The 16,863-nt window shown below is 39.3% G+C and overlaps 1 protein-coding gene across 1 annotated transcript; it reads left to right on the top strand.

Moving 5' to 3' along the window:
- The first annotated feature begins 284 nt into the window (after positions 1–284).
- On the top strand, positions 285–7,713 carry rgs18 (regulator of G protein signaling 18). The gene is made up of 5 exons (XM_012860933.3): positions 285–568; positions 959–1,063; positions 1,282–1,343; positions 3,078–3,244; positions 5,040–7,713. Exons 1-5 carry the CDS (start codon positions 447–449, stop codon positions 5,292–5,294), a joined length of 711 nt encoding a protein of 236 aa, XP_012716387.2. The 5' UTR covers positions 285–446; the 3' UTR covers positions 5,295–7,713.
- The last annotated feature ends 9,150 nt before the right edge of the window (positions 7,714–16,863 follow it).

Below are 16,863 nucleotides of genomic sequence, written 5' to 3'. Positions count from 1 at the left end.
TTTACATCATTGTTCAAAAAACACTTCCCAACAAACTCAACATTATTTTAGTATAATCCAGCCTGAGCCATATTACAAATATTATTGTCAGTCAGCTTGCATAAAATTCTGTCAACCAAAGCGAGATGTTAACGCTCCTCCCCACCTGAAAAAAATAATAATACAGAAAACAAAAACTAACATATTTTCCCTGAATGAGCGTAATCGCATTTCTTTGTCGAAAACGTGAAGCAATTTGTCGACAGGATGTTGAACCCAAGGGGATTTTCTGTGTCACTGATAGAGCTGTTGCCCCATTACAGGAAGTGGAGCAGGTATGGTAAATGAAAAGCGAGCAGGGTTTATAAAAGATGAGGTGGCTCATCAAATGATGGGTTAAACAGTTTTTTCACAGTGCTATTTGTGGCCCACGGCTTTGCACGGCACACTGAGACTGACAGACGGGCATGGAGACGCTGCTTTTTCTATTTCCTCAATTTAACTACATGGCCCCAAAGGAGGAAGCATATTTCAAAATGTTTGCTGTGCAAGACTCGCAGTCATCAGCGATGAAGGACAATAGCAGCAGGTTGGTGTTCAAACTTTACTCTTTTTCCAACTTCTAAAACTGATTTAAGGTAGAGTTATTGTAGATTTTTGATCATATATGCGTAGAACAACTGCAATCACGAGGAAGCAGATTTAGCTGCCAAATAGACGGCTTTTATGCGACTCTGCTACTTTCACCGCTTTAAGTATTTCCTGATGAGTCTCTTGGCTTTTTATTAAGACTTGTCAGCTTACGTGACTTATCTCACTTTACTAAAAACATGTAGGGTAATTTATTGCGTGTCATGTCAACCACCACAAAATGTCTGAGGGAAGAAAAGTCTGTGATAAGTTGCTGATTTGCTAAATAGTGCCAGAAGTGCAGTGCAGAGTGATTGGAGCTTGATGTATTTTCTCCCTTGTTTTGCAGACAGAAAGACAAGGAGAGGAAGAGCCGACTAAGCCTTTTTCTCACCAAGTCGGGCTCCCATGAAAATGTCAGTCCTCATAAAAAGACCGATACGACAACGAGCAAGTGAGGCACAATCTATTATTTTCATGTACAGCGACTATTATTCCAGACAACTGTGATTCATTTTTAACCTCCCAGTTTCAAGCAAGCCTCCTCGACTCATTAGGGGCGTGCAGAAACCTGGCGAGGAGACAGCTCTCTGAGATTCCCAAAACATTGTTTGCTGCATCATTAGGCAGGATCTGACCGTTTGTCTGATTCTTTTGTCTTTTTATCTGCAGCATCTCACCAGAGGCAGCCTTACAGTGGAGCGACTCTTTTGAAGAGCTGCTAAATAACACAGGTCGGTTGCAGCGTCCAAAACTTTTACGGCAGTGCTCGTTTAAATTGCTGTCCGAAGCAGTCGATTCGGCTGTCAGACAATTTGTTTTATTTGGGCCTTAAACTGGAACGGAGAGCTCAAAGCAATAAATAGACCATGGAGAAGACAGGGAGGGTTTCACTACATCTTTTAACGTTCGTCAGAACAGACAGTAATACAGAAACTGTGCAACTTCCTCCTAATCACAGAAGCAACACTTTGGAGCTTCACTGGAACCCTTTGTGCTCTTTTGGTAACATTTTTAAATAAGGTAATTTTATAGTTATTTGTAGTTCTGCCATGAATATTTGCTATGTATTGTATTCAAATTACTCCCATACAAGGGCTTTTTTAGTGTTCAGGGTATACCAAGGTTTAAAAGAAGTTCCAATTCCAAAACTGTAAACATTTTCCATCATGCCTTTTGGAAATATCAGCTATTTTAAAAGATGTTAGTGTTCATAACTCAGTCAATCAGGCTGGTTATTGGAAAACTAACCACTCTTTGTTTCAACTGATTAAAAACCTCTACTTTCACAAAAGAAGAGATGTCCTACAGTTATTGATATGGGATTAATATTTACTGCAAAAATCAACATGTAAATGTTTTTTTTTCTGAAGATTGCTAATGGAAAACCACAATAAACGATAATGTGAACTTAAAGCTAGAGAAATAAGTCTGACATACACTGCTCTCTAATTTTGGTAGTTCCACATTTCACTATTTATTGGTGAGTTAGTCAAAAGATGGTGCTCTTTTCTATATGAATTAAAGCTGATTAGAGTTCTAAAAGTTACCGAGCATCTGTTTGACTCTCAGATATCACGAGGGAGAGAATTTTATTGGTCCAAATTAGACTTGAATGGGTTATTTTAACCTGAGAGGGGAGAAAAAAAGCATGAAGACAATTCAAATTCCAAGATTTAGACTTACCAAGGATTCTTCCAGGAGTCGCATCAGAATTCACTCAGGTTAAGTAGAAACGGCCTTTTTTATTTTTGGGGATCCAGCAAGTGGTGTCATTGTCATGACTCATAGAACCGGCTGTATTCACAGAGATATGTGGTTCCCTCATGCCCGTCTCTTTAGCATACAGACACATCTGGACAAAGACGAGCACATTGTGTGTGTTGGCCAAGGAGATCACTTTTAAACAGGGGAGTGATGGTGGTCTTTTGCTCGTAGTTACGATCTCTGGAGGTTTTGTTTGTAGCACACCCGCAAAGTTACTGTGGGCTGAAGCACACGTCTGAGGCAGAACTTCTGTTAAAGATAGACAACATAGCGTGATGTGCATTAACCACAGTTCTAGTTCCCCCCATGGTGATCAGGCTTTGTGACTGGGTCTGGTCTGCCTCTATGATAGACAAACCGTTTCTTCAGCTTTGGTGTCAGGGCCGCTTTTTTCCACCAGCATCCAAAGATGAATCACGCTACATGTATATTTTTTTTAAATATTGTGTTCACATTTTTTCTGGTAATACTCTGATGACATTTTATTAGTAGTTGTATAATATCATGCTGGTTCATGTTTTAAACGCTACAATGATAAAATAGTCCATACTGTATTTGACAGAACTTTGCTCTAACCACAAAAAAGTCTAAACCTTATATTGACAACCTTAGTATGGCCAAAGTAGTATTAAATATCTACTCCTATCTTGGTTTTTCAGTCTATTAACAGTTTGTTTGTATTTCTGTTTTCTCTCTCTTAGACGGGGTGGAAACCTTCGCTCAGTTCCTCAGGACAGAGTTCAGCGAGGAAAACATTGAGTTCTGGTTGGCCTGTGAAGAATACAAGACCATTGATTCAGAAACCAAGCTGCTGTCCAAAGCCAAATATATTTATGCAGTTTTTATTGAATCGGAGTCCCCCAAAGAGGTATGTGGTGGCATGTTTACGTCTCTAGAACTGCATAGATTTTATGCCACAACGTGGAGCTGCAAATGCACAAGACATTTAGCATTTTCATAGCTTTGTTGTCTGTCACTGAGGACTGCTAGAGATGAAATATTTATGTCACCGTTATAAAAATAACTGTGGGCAAGAACTAACACACTCCATACTCATGAAGCTGTGGCGAGCTGACCTTTGTGAGTAATCTTTAGGTGCAGCAGCTTGCTGAGGTCATGTGCATGCACGCTACCAAAAGCAGATCAGGTTATTTCTGCGTGAGACAGCTGTGGTTTCCATACAATTTGTGCTTGATGATGCGACCACCATCTGATATGTTTCTCAAGGCCTGCAGCAGTCTCGGCTGTTGAAGAGTTTGGTAGTCTGGTTTGAGGTTTCGAATTGTCTTTGCAAAGCTAAAGAGAGCATCTCCCACACACTTTCAGTCCAAAGTGAACACACATTTAAGAAGTTTTTTTTTTTTTTTCGTCTGCATGACGATGTGGCAAACTGGTGCACTGTAGTTCCTCTTGTGTTCTGACGGTTTGCAGAAGAGATACATTTCTACATCAATGTGAAATACAATGCAGATAATTGAAGGATATAACAAGCCCACAGAACCGTGCTTGTTATTTTTCTAAAAATCATAAAATATCTCAATGATTATCATGTAGATGTGGGGTTTCCGCTCTTTTCTTCAGGGAACATAATTTTAACCCTTCATCAACTGAGGTATTCTAAATTGTGAATCACAAAATGAACTTTCTGATCCATTTAACATACCTTGCAGATGCAATCATAGTACGCATTCATTGTTTGGACTGTTTGTGATGAACCAACACCAAGTAGTGCATAATTGTGAAGTGGAAGGAAAATGACATGAATTTAAAATGGGTTTTGAAACATATTAACATTAATCTGGCCTTTATTGCGTAGTGTGAGTTAGAAAGTCATTGCTGAAGTCCCATTTGTAGTTTGCACCAAGTTATGTAAGGAATAAGGCAAGCATGTGGAAGAAGCTGCTTTGGTCAGCTTAGACCAAAATGGAACTTTCTTACCTTCAAGTAAAATGCTATATGCATCATCCTGAGGCGATGTTTCTCCTTAGCACGGACAAGGAAAGTTATCAGAGTTGATGACTGTCTGTTTGGGATCCCATCCCAAACAGACAGTCAGAGCTGCAACCGAATACTTTAGAGCAAAGCAATGACCAGACAACGGATGTTCAGTGACCTTCTCTATCCAATCTGGCTAGGTATGAGCCATTCAGCAAAGTAAAATTAGCAAAAATGTTCAAAGCTGATAAAAAAAATCTACAAAGTATTGGACCCAGGGGGGGCTGAATAAAAAGTGCATGCCACAGTTTTCAGATTTTTATTTTTTAAACATGAAAAACATGTATCCATTTGTGTGTATTCCACTTTGAAAGTATGCACTAATTGGAGTTGGCCTACCACACTCAATACATTACAGGTTCTGACTGTAATGAGAAAAAAATCCAAAAAGTACAACCCCTTTGCAAGCTACCAATTTTGACCAACAAATCATGTAAATATCTCCTATACACACACACACACACAGTGTATATATATATATATATATAAATATATATATATATATATATGTGTGTGTGTGTGTGTGTGTGTGTGTGTGTGTGTGTGTGTGTGTGTGTGTGTGTGTGTGTGTGTGTGTGTTATCTATGTATATGTGCAAGTGTTTTCAATGCACCATTATATAGCCATATCTACAGTTCTAGATGGATAACAGTTATACTTTCACTCAGGTCAACATTGACTACAACACAAAGATGGCCATCCAGAAAAACATGGAACACCCAACACGAAGCTGTTTTGAAGCCGCCCAGATGAAAGTCTACAGTCTGATGAAAAAGGACTCCTACCCAAGGTTTCTGCACTCTGACATTTATCTGCGTATAACTCGGAGGAAGGGTCCTGGATCCACCATGTTTCGCAGAAGGTCACGCTCCTGTGTGTTTAACGAGAGGGGAGAAGTCAAAACTGAGCCCTCAGCTTGGTAATCGTAACATTGCACATCTGTGTTGACTGGATTCATTATCACCCGGGAGATCATCTATGATTTGCAACACAACTGTTGAAACATGATGTGGTGTCTAAATTAGGGCCCACAGGTTCTGATTTGTGGAGTGCAATATTTTTCTGTAACCAGAGATTTGACAATGGATTACTTCTCAGACACAGCACCACAGTAAATTGACATTAATGGTAATTTAAATGTACTATTTGGGAAATATTGTTTCTTTCCATCAGTTTCACAAGAATTGTATCCTAATTTCAGCTTGGTAAAATGTAATATGCTTGCTAAATGACCAGGCTAACAACTATTAGCCTCAAAAGCTAATGACAGTGCTCCTCTCAGGTTTATGCAACCAAATATTTTCTGACCAATGTACAATGTTGTACAATGTTATTTGTATTAATTTATGAGCTTTAACAAACACGGCAGCCATGTTGGATTTTGAGGCCAGAGTGCGAGAAACCTCCAACCTTTCAAGCTGGAATTCCAACTAGGAAGGAAGGGTGTGAATTTTTCTGCGAATATACTTGGACATTCTAGCTTACAAGTACAAATGTTATGCAGTATAAATCTGCGAACTAAAAATTAAGAATGACTAATTATGGTATTGGGCTTTTTTAAGGCATGTCGTGTTTCTGGCCTGACTACATGCAGTGAATGCTTGCTAACTATACTGGTTTCCTAGCAACTTAAGGCCAGCGCGGACAGCTTTTTTCAGCTGCTTTCCTGCAGTCTTTTTGCTACGCCAGAGTAATTCAGGCAGACATGAGCATGTCATCAATGCAGTTGTTCCACACTTGCTTTAAAAAAAGGAAAGGACGTTATTCCCAGAAATTCGGATCTACGTATTATGACTATTCACTTAACACCAGCAGCCCGAATACATCCCGGGAGGTTATTTAGCAGCAGTAATGCTTTCTGGTCCCTCAGTTAAATATTCTGAGAGTCTAAAATGGGATTGCTCTGCTGGATTTGTGATTGGTGTCGCCATTGTGATGCAAAGAATCGTAGCAACCGCTAGTAAGAATGTTATTTAAGACTTTCTAAAATCTTCCAAAACCTTAAGGAAAGTCTAAATATCCGAGGGAGACTTATCATTACAGGCCCCTCAAAGCTACTGTGTCAGGATTGCTGAGGCACATTTAGACCTTTGTCTCCCCTACAGCTGTGGTATGTCATAGATTTATAGAGTTGATACGCTTATTAAGCTGATTCGACCACATTTCGTTTGAACTGAATGATGATTTGCATCTGCAGTGTTTAACCCCCACCTGAATGACAAGCTGTGAAAACCCAGGGCCGCATCGACCGTAAAACTCCAAACCGCTTTCCAGCACACGATAGAGAAGCTCTTACATGTCTATTATTAATCATCAGGTTCCATTTTCACACACAGAAAAGGCCCGTATACTGTATTTTCTCTGAATACTAACATTACATTATGTTGATTGTGATTGCTGTTTTTAAGTTGCCACCTAACATAATTTATGTATTACTTGATCTCATTTGATACTGCTGTAAAACGTACGCACTATATGTGGACAGCATCAAATAAACATTTTCCAGTAAAATCTGTTTTAATGACGCCATGAATTATGTTAATTGTTTTAAATGAGGGCATAAAGAGGACAAATAGAGCCATAATGTGTACATGTTATGCCAGTGGGGAAACACCGCATGCGTGTAGCTACCTATTCTAAATCATTGAAAAATTAATGGCTCATATCAGGCCTAACCATCCTGGTGTGGAATTATTTATGTTACCGTATTTGTATGTGTGAGCCATGCTTCGTGCAAACACCAGTAAGTATCAATTCAGACTTGTATCTGCAGAACGTTCAAATATTTCTAACTCAGCTGAGTACACAAAGAGGGTGTATGCCCGGCATCACGGTTTGGCTCATTTGCACAAATGTCTAGGTATCTAGTAGCCTTTGTAGAACAAGTTAGTGTGACTCTGCTCCAAATCTGTGGAATATGTCACAATTCACATCATTTATTCATCCAACTGGATGATGGCAGCACTCATACGCTGTGCTTGTGCAGTGAGAAAGTGTGGGTTGTGCAAGGGTGACGATTTACTCTGCCTTTAATGATCTGTTAACAAATGTGGAAGCTCACTTTCCCCTGCCAAACAGGTTACAGCTAAAGAATAAGTCTTCTTAAAGGGATAGTTCAGGATTTTTGTAGTATGTTTGTTTGTTTGTTTTTATTTCTTTTTTTTTTTAAGCTGTTAATGTCTTATCTTCAGTAGATATCTTTCTTAGCATCTTCATATTTTTTAAGAGGAGCTAAACTTTCCTGTACAGTTCATGCTCTGTATATAATACATAACTTCAGGGTAGTTAAGGTGTACCTGTCTGGTATTATTAATGTTGCTATTAAATACATGAAAAAAAAAAGAAACGTACAAATTTAACTTGAAAAATTCTGTTGTTGTTGGACAACTGACATTTGCCTTCTGTTAAAACAACCTGAACTTTGTCTCTAGTCATATATCGATGAATCATCTTGTTGCCAGTGCAGAGCCTGCCCTAGAATTTGAATGTTTAACAACACTTTAGATAAAACACGTGTATTGTTTCCGTGCACCAGTACAGGACAAACATGTAAATATCTTGCTACGTTGACTATTCTCTCTAATTTATGGCTCACGAATGGAGCAAAAAATGTGGGACTTTTTTTCCACACATTAATATTATTACTGGAATATCACAACTAGAAATCAGATGAAATTAGTTCATTTGTTCTATTTCTAAAGTTGTTTCAGTTTTTTTCGTTCTGGTATGTTTTGAATTAAATCCGAGCGCTTATGTGATATTTGTGTATTTATAACTTAGACCAGGCAGTTTGAATCTAAATTCCTGACTGTACTCTAAATGAGTTATGAGTAACCTAAAGTTATTATCAGGTCTGCTGCTCAGAAGGACGCGTATATGAAGTTGCTCTAACTCGGATCTTGATGTTCTCAAAACTAAGTAGCTGTTTCACTCAGGAGGATCATTGGTGGCGCTCCATTGCCGACCTTTTATCGTACATGTAATCAATGGCTTTTTTAAAATATCAGTTTGAACATGATAATGGTTTAAAAACGAATAAAACATCTTTCACACAAACCACTATGAGACTGTCGTGAATGGACCTGCTCTGGGATGATGGACGTCCACTTCTGTCTTGGCCTCTTTTGGATTGTAGCTCGCCTGGATTTGTATGAAACGAAGGTGCTTACTGCAGGTAAGATATTGCTTACAACTTTTTCATAGAATCTCACTTTAAACGTCCTGAACTGTCGCTACAAGATTTAGTACAGCATGTTCTGTGTTTCCTTTAGGTAGGTCTAGTAGCTCTGCCTGAGCAGAACGCCTCTGAAATGATCCCCATGTTAAAGCGGCATTGTAGGAAATAAATGAGCCAGAAATCAGTTTGGATGAAGAAATGAACAGGAAAATTCAGATGAAGGCTGTTACAGATGAACTTAAAACCAAAATTACTTGTTTTAGCAGGTTTATTGCATATGTTCTCAAATACATGAACTGAAAGATTCCAATTTCAGTCTAAGCCAAAGATAATAAGGCGTGTTGTACCCCTGGGCTAAATACTCCGCAAGCTTTGCAGAGGTTGATCACATCTAAAAAGCTCTTTTATCTGACCCTACGTGACACAAATCTAGCAAGAGATTATTTGACTCCCAGACTCAGATATTGAGCTGTGAAATCCCGCCCTTTAAAATCTGCTTTCACTTGATGCCTGCAACCATATTGACAAACCTGGATGAATCTCAGAGCAAGTGCAGACACAAGGCCGCATTAAGTTTGAAAGACTCAAGGTGAGAACCTGCATCTTCCCTTCCAAGCAATAAACCTTCACTGAAGTAGCAGAAACATATTTAGAGGACGCAGTTAAAAGCCGACTCCGTGCCAAGTTTCCAGGTTTTCCTGAAGTGGTTGACTGTTTTGCAGAGAACAGGTGGCAGGTTTCACTTTCAGCCGGCTGCACACTAAATATCAGGACTCTGAGAGGCTGCCAGCACTGTTAGATCAGCAGAGCCATGCTGGAAAAGAATCATTATTAACTGGATTTTTTTATCAGCCATTATCCACAATCACTTCTGAATCTCCTTATCCCATCAAAGTAAACAGAAGCCATGCAGGATGGTAGAGAAAGATTCAAAACAAATGCACGCTTACTGAATTACTATGAGGGCTTTCTAAATGTTTTTTTTTTTTTTTGTTTGCTTTTTGGTTGTAGCCTCTCTCCACCCCAATCTCCATCCTGCTGTCTGCAGCCTTAGTAGCATCAGTGGAGGAATCAAAAACCCATTCAGGTTCAAATGAATAAACCCAGCAAGACCGACAACAAAAGGAGAGTCAGACAAATCCAGGGCTGTTGTAATTACACTGTATAATGGAGTTTAGACAGGCAAAAAGAAGCCTGGAGAGGACTATAGTGCCACCATGTGTGTGGTGAAGTTAGTGCAGCCCCAGAGGACAGGGTAACCTTTTATAATGAAAGTATGAAAACAAATTGGTGCACTTTAACAAAATGTTCCTTTTAGATAGCTTTTAGTGAGACCCTCTGCCCGCTGATACCTCTCTAATGGGGAACAGTGCATTTAGAAATGACAGAATGGACTGGCTCATCTTCGACAGGAACATCTTTGATGCTCCACGGTGGCCGCGTACACAAGGGCCTTTTTTGAAAAACAAATCCCTTGACTTGCCTTTTCTGCTCACATGCAAATAGGGGTAGCCTGGGTGTTTTCCATCCCCTGCTGCGATTTACATTCTTGGCTAGTTTTGGTTCTGTCACATTTCAGCCAGTGGTCAGGGAGGTCAACGAAGGGGAAAAAGCACCAGACATGTACATGTATGTCCAGCGTGTATTCAAACAACAAACCCAAAAGGAGAAGTGAACACTCATACATAGCTCCTGATCTGTTATGCTAATGCCTGCTGTGGTGCAGAAGACTGCTGGGACTGTGTGCAGCTACAGAGAGAGAGAGAGACGAACACATTCTTAGAATGATAGAAATGTTTAAAAAATGTACAGTGAGATATGTACTTTACACTTAATCCACTACTGAAGCTGATGAGAAAAGAGCTAATGGCAAAGGGAAGTGTCCTACAGAGGCAATATGAATGCTGCTGCTGACTCACCTCCTGGGGCTGTCGGATCAAATTATGAACGTGTGGGCTGAAAACTCATTTAATTGTTTCATTGGCTGCTTTTTATTTAAAATTCTTCAGCTAGTCTGTACAGAAAGCCAATAAACCAATTACAGTGTTTATTTCAAACTCATGTTTGTTTTTAGCCTGTGCTGCTGGACCTTTAGCTTTAGTTGGAAAGTTAGATATTTCAGATCTTTCAAAGTGAGTTTTCTTAACCTTGAAATACCTAATATTAATTCCTCCATCTGTATTAGAGAGATGTATCATCGTTTTAACTTTGTAGAAAAATTAGGGCATTCTCAGCCAACTAGCAAGCACAGGTTGTTCCTGATTTTCAGATAACTTCTGGTGAAAATGTTCCGAATTCAGAGATATTAACTTTCACAAAAGGCCTAATCAGCTGTGACTCATCAGTCTGCTTTAAATCCAACAAAAGTGGATTAATTTTTTATATATATAATTTTGCAACAAATTTAGTAGATGGTTTTTGCTGTGTTTTTCCAGGGTTTTGTATTTTTAAGGACATTTTTCCAGCAGACTCAGTTTAATTGGACTTATTCAACTGGCCCGTGTTGTCAGCTCACCCTTATCAAGGACTTCTTCAAAGTTCAGTTCACACCAATGAAAATTGAACTATTTATGTTCATAGTTCCTCACCTATGCATTCCAAACTATGTTCATAATCACAGACAAGTTCTATTCAATTAAATAAAATGTTATTTATATAGCGCCAATTCACAACACATGTCATCTCAAGGCACTTTACAAAGTCAAATTCAATCACATCCTTCAGACAGATTGGTCAAAAAGTTTCCTTTCTAAGGAAATGCAGCAGATTGCATCAAATCTTGACAAGCAGCATTCACTCCTCCAGAAAGAGCGTAGATCCACAGTGGACAGTTGTCTGCATTGTCCATGGCTTTGCAGCAATCCCTCATACTGAGCATGCATGAAGCGACAGTGGAGAGGAAAACTCCTTTTTAACAGGAAGGAAAACCTCCAGCAGAACCATGCTCAGTGTGAACGACCATCTGCCATTCACAATTATTCTGGTTTTGCTGGAGGTAATGGCAGATGATCTGCCCCCCTGGATGGTGTCATAGCTAACAGAACGCCAGACCAGGTGTACCTTCTATGAAGAAAAAAAAGACAGAGAGAACATCAAGTTAAAAGTCGATGAACAAATGCAAAATGCAAAATTGGAGAACAGTAGGAGACCTAAGCAGAGTGAGTAATATAGACCCTGATGTCCTCCAGCAACCTAGGCCTATAGCAGCATAACTACAGACATAGCTCAGGGTAACCTAAGCCACTTTAACTATAAGCTTTATTAAAAAAGGAAAGTTTTAAGCCTAGTCTTAAAAGTAGACAGGGTGTCTGCCCCACAGACAAAAATGAGAGTTGGTTCCACAGGATAAGAGCCTGAATATATAAATATTTACAGTATATGTGTGTGAACCCTGTGGTACTCCACAAGTGACCCTAGAGTCCAACCATTCTGACCCGCTTAATCCCTCATGGGGTCATGGGGGTTGCTGGTGCCTATCTCCAGCATTCACTGGGTGAGAGGCGAGGTACACCCTGGACAGGTCGCCAGTCTGTCGCAGGGCAACACAGAGACAGATAGGACAAACAACCATACACGCACACCTAAGGACAATTTAGAGAAGCCAATTAACCCAATTTTTTTTTTGGACTGTGGGAGAAAGCCGGAGTACCCTGTGAGAACCCACGCATGCACAGGGAGAACATGCAAACTCCATGCAGAAAGACCCAGGGTTTGATTTGAACCCAGAACCTTCTTGCTGCAAGGCAACAGTGCTACCCACTGCACCACTGTGCTTTCCCCTTATTCCCTAATATATGTTCAAGTCTTTAGGAGAATATTGTGATCACCTAGTTCTTATTTAAATTTCCAATCTTTTTATGAACAGAGGCTCTTTGTAATATAGAGGTGGCATCGTGTAGCACTTAGCATATTGATTATTTAGTCTCGCAATAAATGCTACCTTGTCTTTGTGACCACACCTTTAATAAATGGTGCTCACATAAATACTGTATTTTTAGGTTTGAGTTGTCAGAATCCAATATGAAGTTATAATCTTGACCATCAAAACTATAATTTTAATTGGGATCACCCTTAAAGTTCTGAGGTTGGTGTTCCTCTTAGGTCTTGATTCTGAACAGGCAAAACCTTTACTCATCTAAGTAAAAGACCAATATTTATCTCAACAATGTTCAAACAGCAAGGTTAGAAGTCACTGAACTTATTAAGCTGCCACTTCAATCCCCTGGTCGTCTTGGCTGTACCTCCAAAGCCTCATGTCTCACTTCCTGCGTGTATCAGACTCCCAGCAAGTCAAGCAGAAACTAGGTCAAATGTAGATGTTAGATCACAGGCTTCCTTTGATATTGTTACATTAACAGCAAAGAAGCAAGGCATTAGAGTTAAGCTTAAAGCAAGGAGAGAGGCAATCATTATTAATAACAGGTCCCCTCAGAGACAGATATGTGTACCATTCCCACACACACACACACACACACACACACACAAACACACAAACACGCCTGTACAAAAACACAGCAGTCAATAATCTCTTACCTTTGAAGGTAAAAGTCATGACCTCTTTTACAGCTGTTTATCAATTCCTGAGGACCAGATTGCATGTTACAATACATACAATACAGTAATTCACCCATTCACACATCAACGGTGGTGAGCTACATTGTAGCCACAGCTGCCAGCGGCCACCCAGCCCTCTGACTATCGACACCAGGCAATGTGGGTGAAGTGTCTTGCCCAAAGACACAATGACTGAGATGGTCAGAGCAAGGGATTGAACTGGCAACCCCCGGTTAGAGGGTGAACTCCTAGCTCCAGTGCCAGTGTCGTAACTTTACTGTTGTAAAGTTTGTCCTAAAAGTTTTTCAGTTCATGCTTGCGTTTACTTTCCAGAGCCCACTTAGGAACCCCTAGATGGAACCTGCAACGACGACGAGTGGCTAGAGATGAAGAATGAGTCTAGGAAGAAGGGAAAAAGTTGATGGGATAAAGAGCAGAAAGAGCAGGATAAGGTAAGATAAAGTTGTGTATAAGAGCGGGTGGGTTGAAAGAATATGAGAGACTGAAAGATGACTGAGGGGTGGGTGAATCAGGTATGAGTAGACTGCTGAGTAGTTGGAAGTGTGGTTGAGGGATAAAGTATTGAATTAATGCTCCTATAAGTATTCTCAATTCTCTTACTGTTCTTCAGTGTGGGCTAATTTCCTAAATACATCTCAGCAAAAAAAAAAAAAAACGTGGTAGTCTCGTACAAAGCAATCAGGTAGCTTCATTTCATACAACTGGAGGTAGTGTTGCTATAATCCCTCTATCAGTCTAATTAGCACACCATATAACAGGGACTGATGTAGTTGATTTTATTATATTCTTTTTTTCTTCAGAGATTTCCCCAAAGAAAAGCATGCGGCATCATCTCTTTGCATCAAAGCACGTTGCTACTGAGAGAACAGGTATTTCTGGCTGATCAAGAGCTTCATGTTGAGAGGTCTGACCGCAGTGAAGAAAGCTTGACAATGACCAGGAGAGTCCATCAATCTTCAGGGTCCTCTTATTGTAGACTACGCCACAGAATCGCTTACAAGATATCAAGCTTGCTTCTGTTTAAAGTGTTGATATTTGGACTGCATCGGTATCAACACCATGATTGTTTTTTTCTTTTGAACCAGTGGTAGTAGGAAATTCCCCCGCACGCATTTTATGTGTAATTCTGCTGATTTAGAAGACGCACCCTTTTGATTAAGTAGTCCTGAAACCACAAACCAAAACCACAAACTAAACTTGGGGCTTTGTCCACTTAGGAAAGGTAATGCAACATTCAGCTTCAATGAATGTTCCCTCATCCTTAAAAGGTCAAGATTAGACTTAGGCCGACTATTGTCATTCAGCTGCATATTCACAATGTACATTTGAGCAAAATTACGTTGCAAAGCTCCGAGTAAAAACAGCAGACAAAAAGATACATTATAAATATAAAGTTGCATAATAACTAACATATTTATACATACATTTGCATACATTCTAAGTCTATTAAAAATGTGATCCTGATGGTGATCTATCTTTTAAACAAGCAAGGCAAAGGCCTGTTAACTTCCCATAAGCAATCATCCATGACTGCAGTTCACCATGTTCTCTTTGGTAGTATAAAACAAATCAATAGAGTTATACTAGGAAAAATGAGGAATTTGATGAAGCTCTAACAAGGAGATTTACAGGGCACACACTTTGACAATGTCTTATGGAATTTAAATGTCACTCCCTTCATTGGCCTCCTGTAAGTTACACGATTGATTCCAAAACACCATCAGTAATTTCCCTCTAGGGTCATTAAAGTATTTCTGATTCTGATTCTGATGACATTTCAGGCCCTACATAGACACACACCCACATTTCCAACTCACCTACTTTATGTTAACACAACCTTGAGGTTGCCTAAATCTAGTAATCAAAACCTGCTGGATATTAGACATGCTTGGCCAAAGACCAGTGGGATGGCAGGCCTTGCTTTCACTGCTCTCCCCTCCAGCAACAGATCTGCTGACAGTTTCAAGTCTCAACTCATTGCTCACTTATTTGGTCTTCCTTTATTTAAAACATATTTGTTTTTAACTCATTGTTTGTATTGTATCAGTTCGTGCTCTGATTTTATGATTTATGCATGTTTGCTATAGAGCCATCTGGGATTTTATCTCGTTAAAACACACTAAATAAACTTGCTTATGTCATCTCAAACCAACAGTGGTTGAAACATGGACACAACCGGGTGTTCCAGCATGACAATGATCCCACACGCCTTTAAATTTGATACCGGATTGGGTTAAACAGGCTTATGGTAACTATCTAAAATGGTCTACTCAAAGGCCGCCCAGGGCTGGCCAGTTGAGAATTTATGAACAATGCTTAAAAGTTGGGTTTGTAACATGAAACTTACCAGAGAAATTTGTAGAAGTTATGAAAAGGTCACCAGTGTAAATATTAAGTATGTAAATAATATATATATATATATATATATATATATATATATATATATATATATATATATATATATATATATATATATATATATATATATATATATATAATATATTATATTATATTATACTATGGTTATACACAAAGGCAGAACATTTTAAATCTCAAATATTGTTCCTAAAGTTGAGGTTATTGTAAAGATACCGTCACTTTACGGCCAGAATTATTTGTACATGATGCTCAGCAACATTAAAATAATCAAAGATTAGCAGCCATCACAGCATCCCTCAGGACCCCATAAGGAATAAAGCGTGTTGGAAAATGGATGAATGGATGGATGGATAGAATAATAATACTGAAACTCTAAGATCAAAAACAGCCTATATTTCTGCTGTGTGAAAATGGTAAATTTACTGTTGCATTAATCCATTATTTTAATGTTGAAGTGGATGAAGTGTGAGGTTGATATAAAATTCTTTGTACTGTATCTAGATACTCAGAATAACAGAGTTAAAAAATGGCTATTAAAAATGAGCAAGTGAAGCACATAGTGCTTAAACAGAATTATTCAATTGAAATGTGAGCCAATGCGTTTTTACTAACTGGTCTTTTTTTGCAGTCAGTCTCTGACTTTTTGCTCTTTTCTAACTTCATATATTCTCCCACAACTGCCTGCCTTTTAGAATCCTGCCTTTCAGTTGGCACAGAGGAGCCCTGGAGCTTAAATAATCTCTTTAATGTTCAAAACCTCTGTCACAGTGCAGATGATAAATCAGTGCGAGTGCAGCTTTTGTCTCCTCAGTAACGCTGCTGAGATGCAAACTGCAGGTTGACGAGCGTTGTTCCCTAAAAGCCTATTTGTTTACGGCTATTTGCGTATGGTCATGATCTTTTCCCAGAGCTTCCTCATCGCTTACTTGTTTTAATTAACTTTGGTTTCCAAGTTCAAAACGTAATGCTCCACCACAGAAATTCGGATATGCTGACATACCCCTTAAATGCTGAAAATAAAATGAATCTAAATTTTTGTCATTAAAGCTTAAAGAACGGTGATTATTCCCGTAGAACCCTTCATGCTTGAATGATCTATTTGAGTCATTTATTTATCCCTTGTTAATATTACCCTGCATCTTAGTAATAACCACTGCTGTGGCCGACAGGTGAGGTCAGCCTAAATCACGGCTGAGCTCTTTCTTCCTCAAGCTGCCACAGCTGTGGTAGGATGCCCTGGTTCTCCCAACAACAACATTTTGCATGCACATTTCCATATATTCCATTCACATTGGGTGGGGATGCTGCGGTGGGGGGAGTTAATGGTGTGTGGGGGGGGGGGGGGGGGGGGGTGATTTAGA

Source organism: Fundulus heteroclitus, chromosome 6 (assembly GCF_011125445.2).
Source record: "Fundulus heteroclitus isolate FHET01 chromosome 6, MU-UCD_Fhet_4.1, whole genome shotgun sequence".
NCBI classification, from domain to species: domain Eukaryota; kingdom Metazoa; phylum Chordata; class Actinopteri; order Cyprinodontiformes; family Fundulidae; genus Fundulus; species Fundulus heteroclitus.
The sequence above is the reverse complement of the archived record's forward strand: the minus strand, read 5'-3'. Positions and strand labels throughout refer to the sequence as shown.

Excerpts from the sequence above, each read along its gene's own strand:
- rgs18 (XM_012860933.3), top strand. The coding sequence starts at position 447 with ATGGAGACGCTGCTTTTTCTATTTCCTCAATTTAACTACATGGCCCCA. Across the intron at positions 569-958 it reads ATGAAGGACAATAGCAGCAG|ACAGAAAGACAAGGAGAGGA; the intron begins GTTGGTGTTCAA and ends CTTGTTTTGCAG. Across the intron at positions 3,245-5,039 it reads AATCGGAGTCCCCCAAAGAG|GTCAACATTGACTACAACAC; the intron begins GTATGTGGTGGC and ends ACTTTCACTCAG.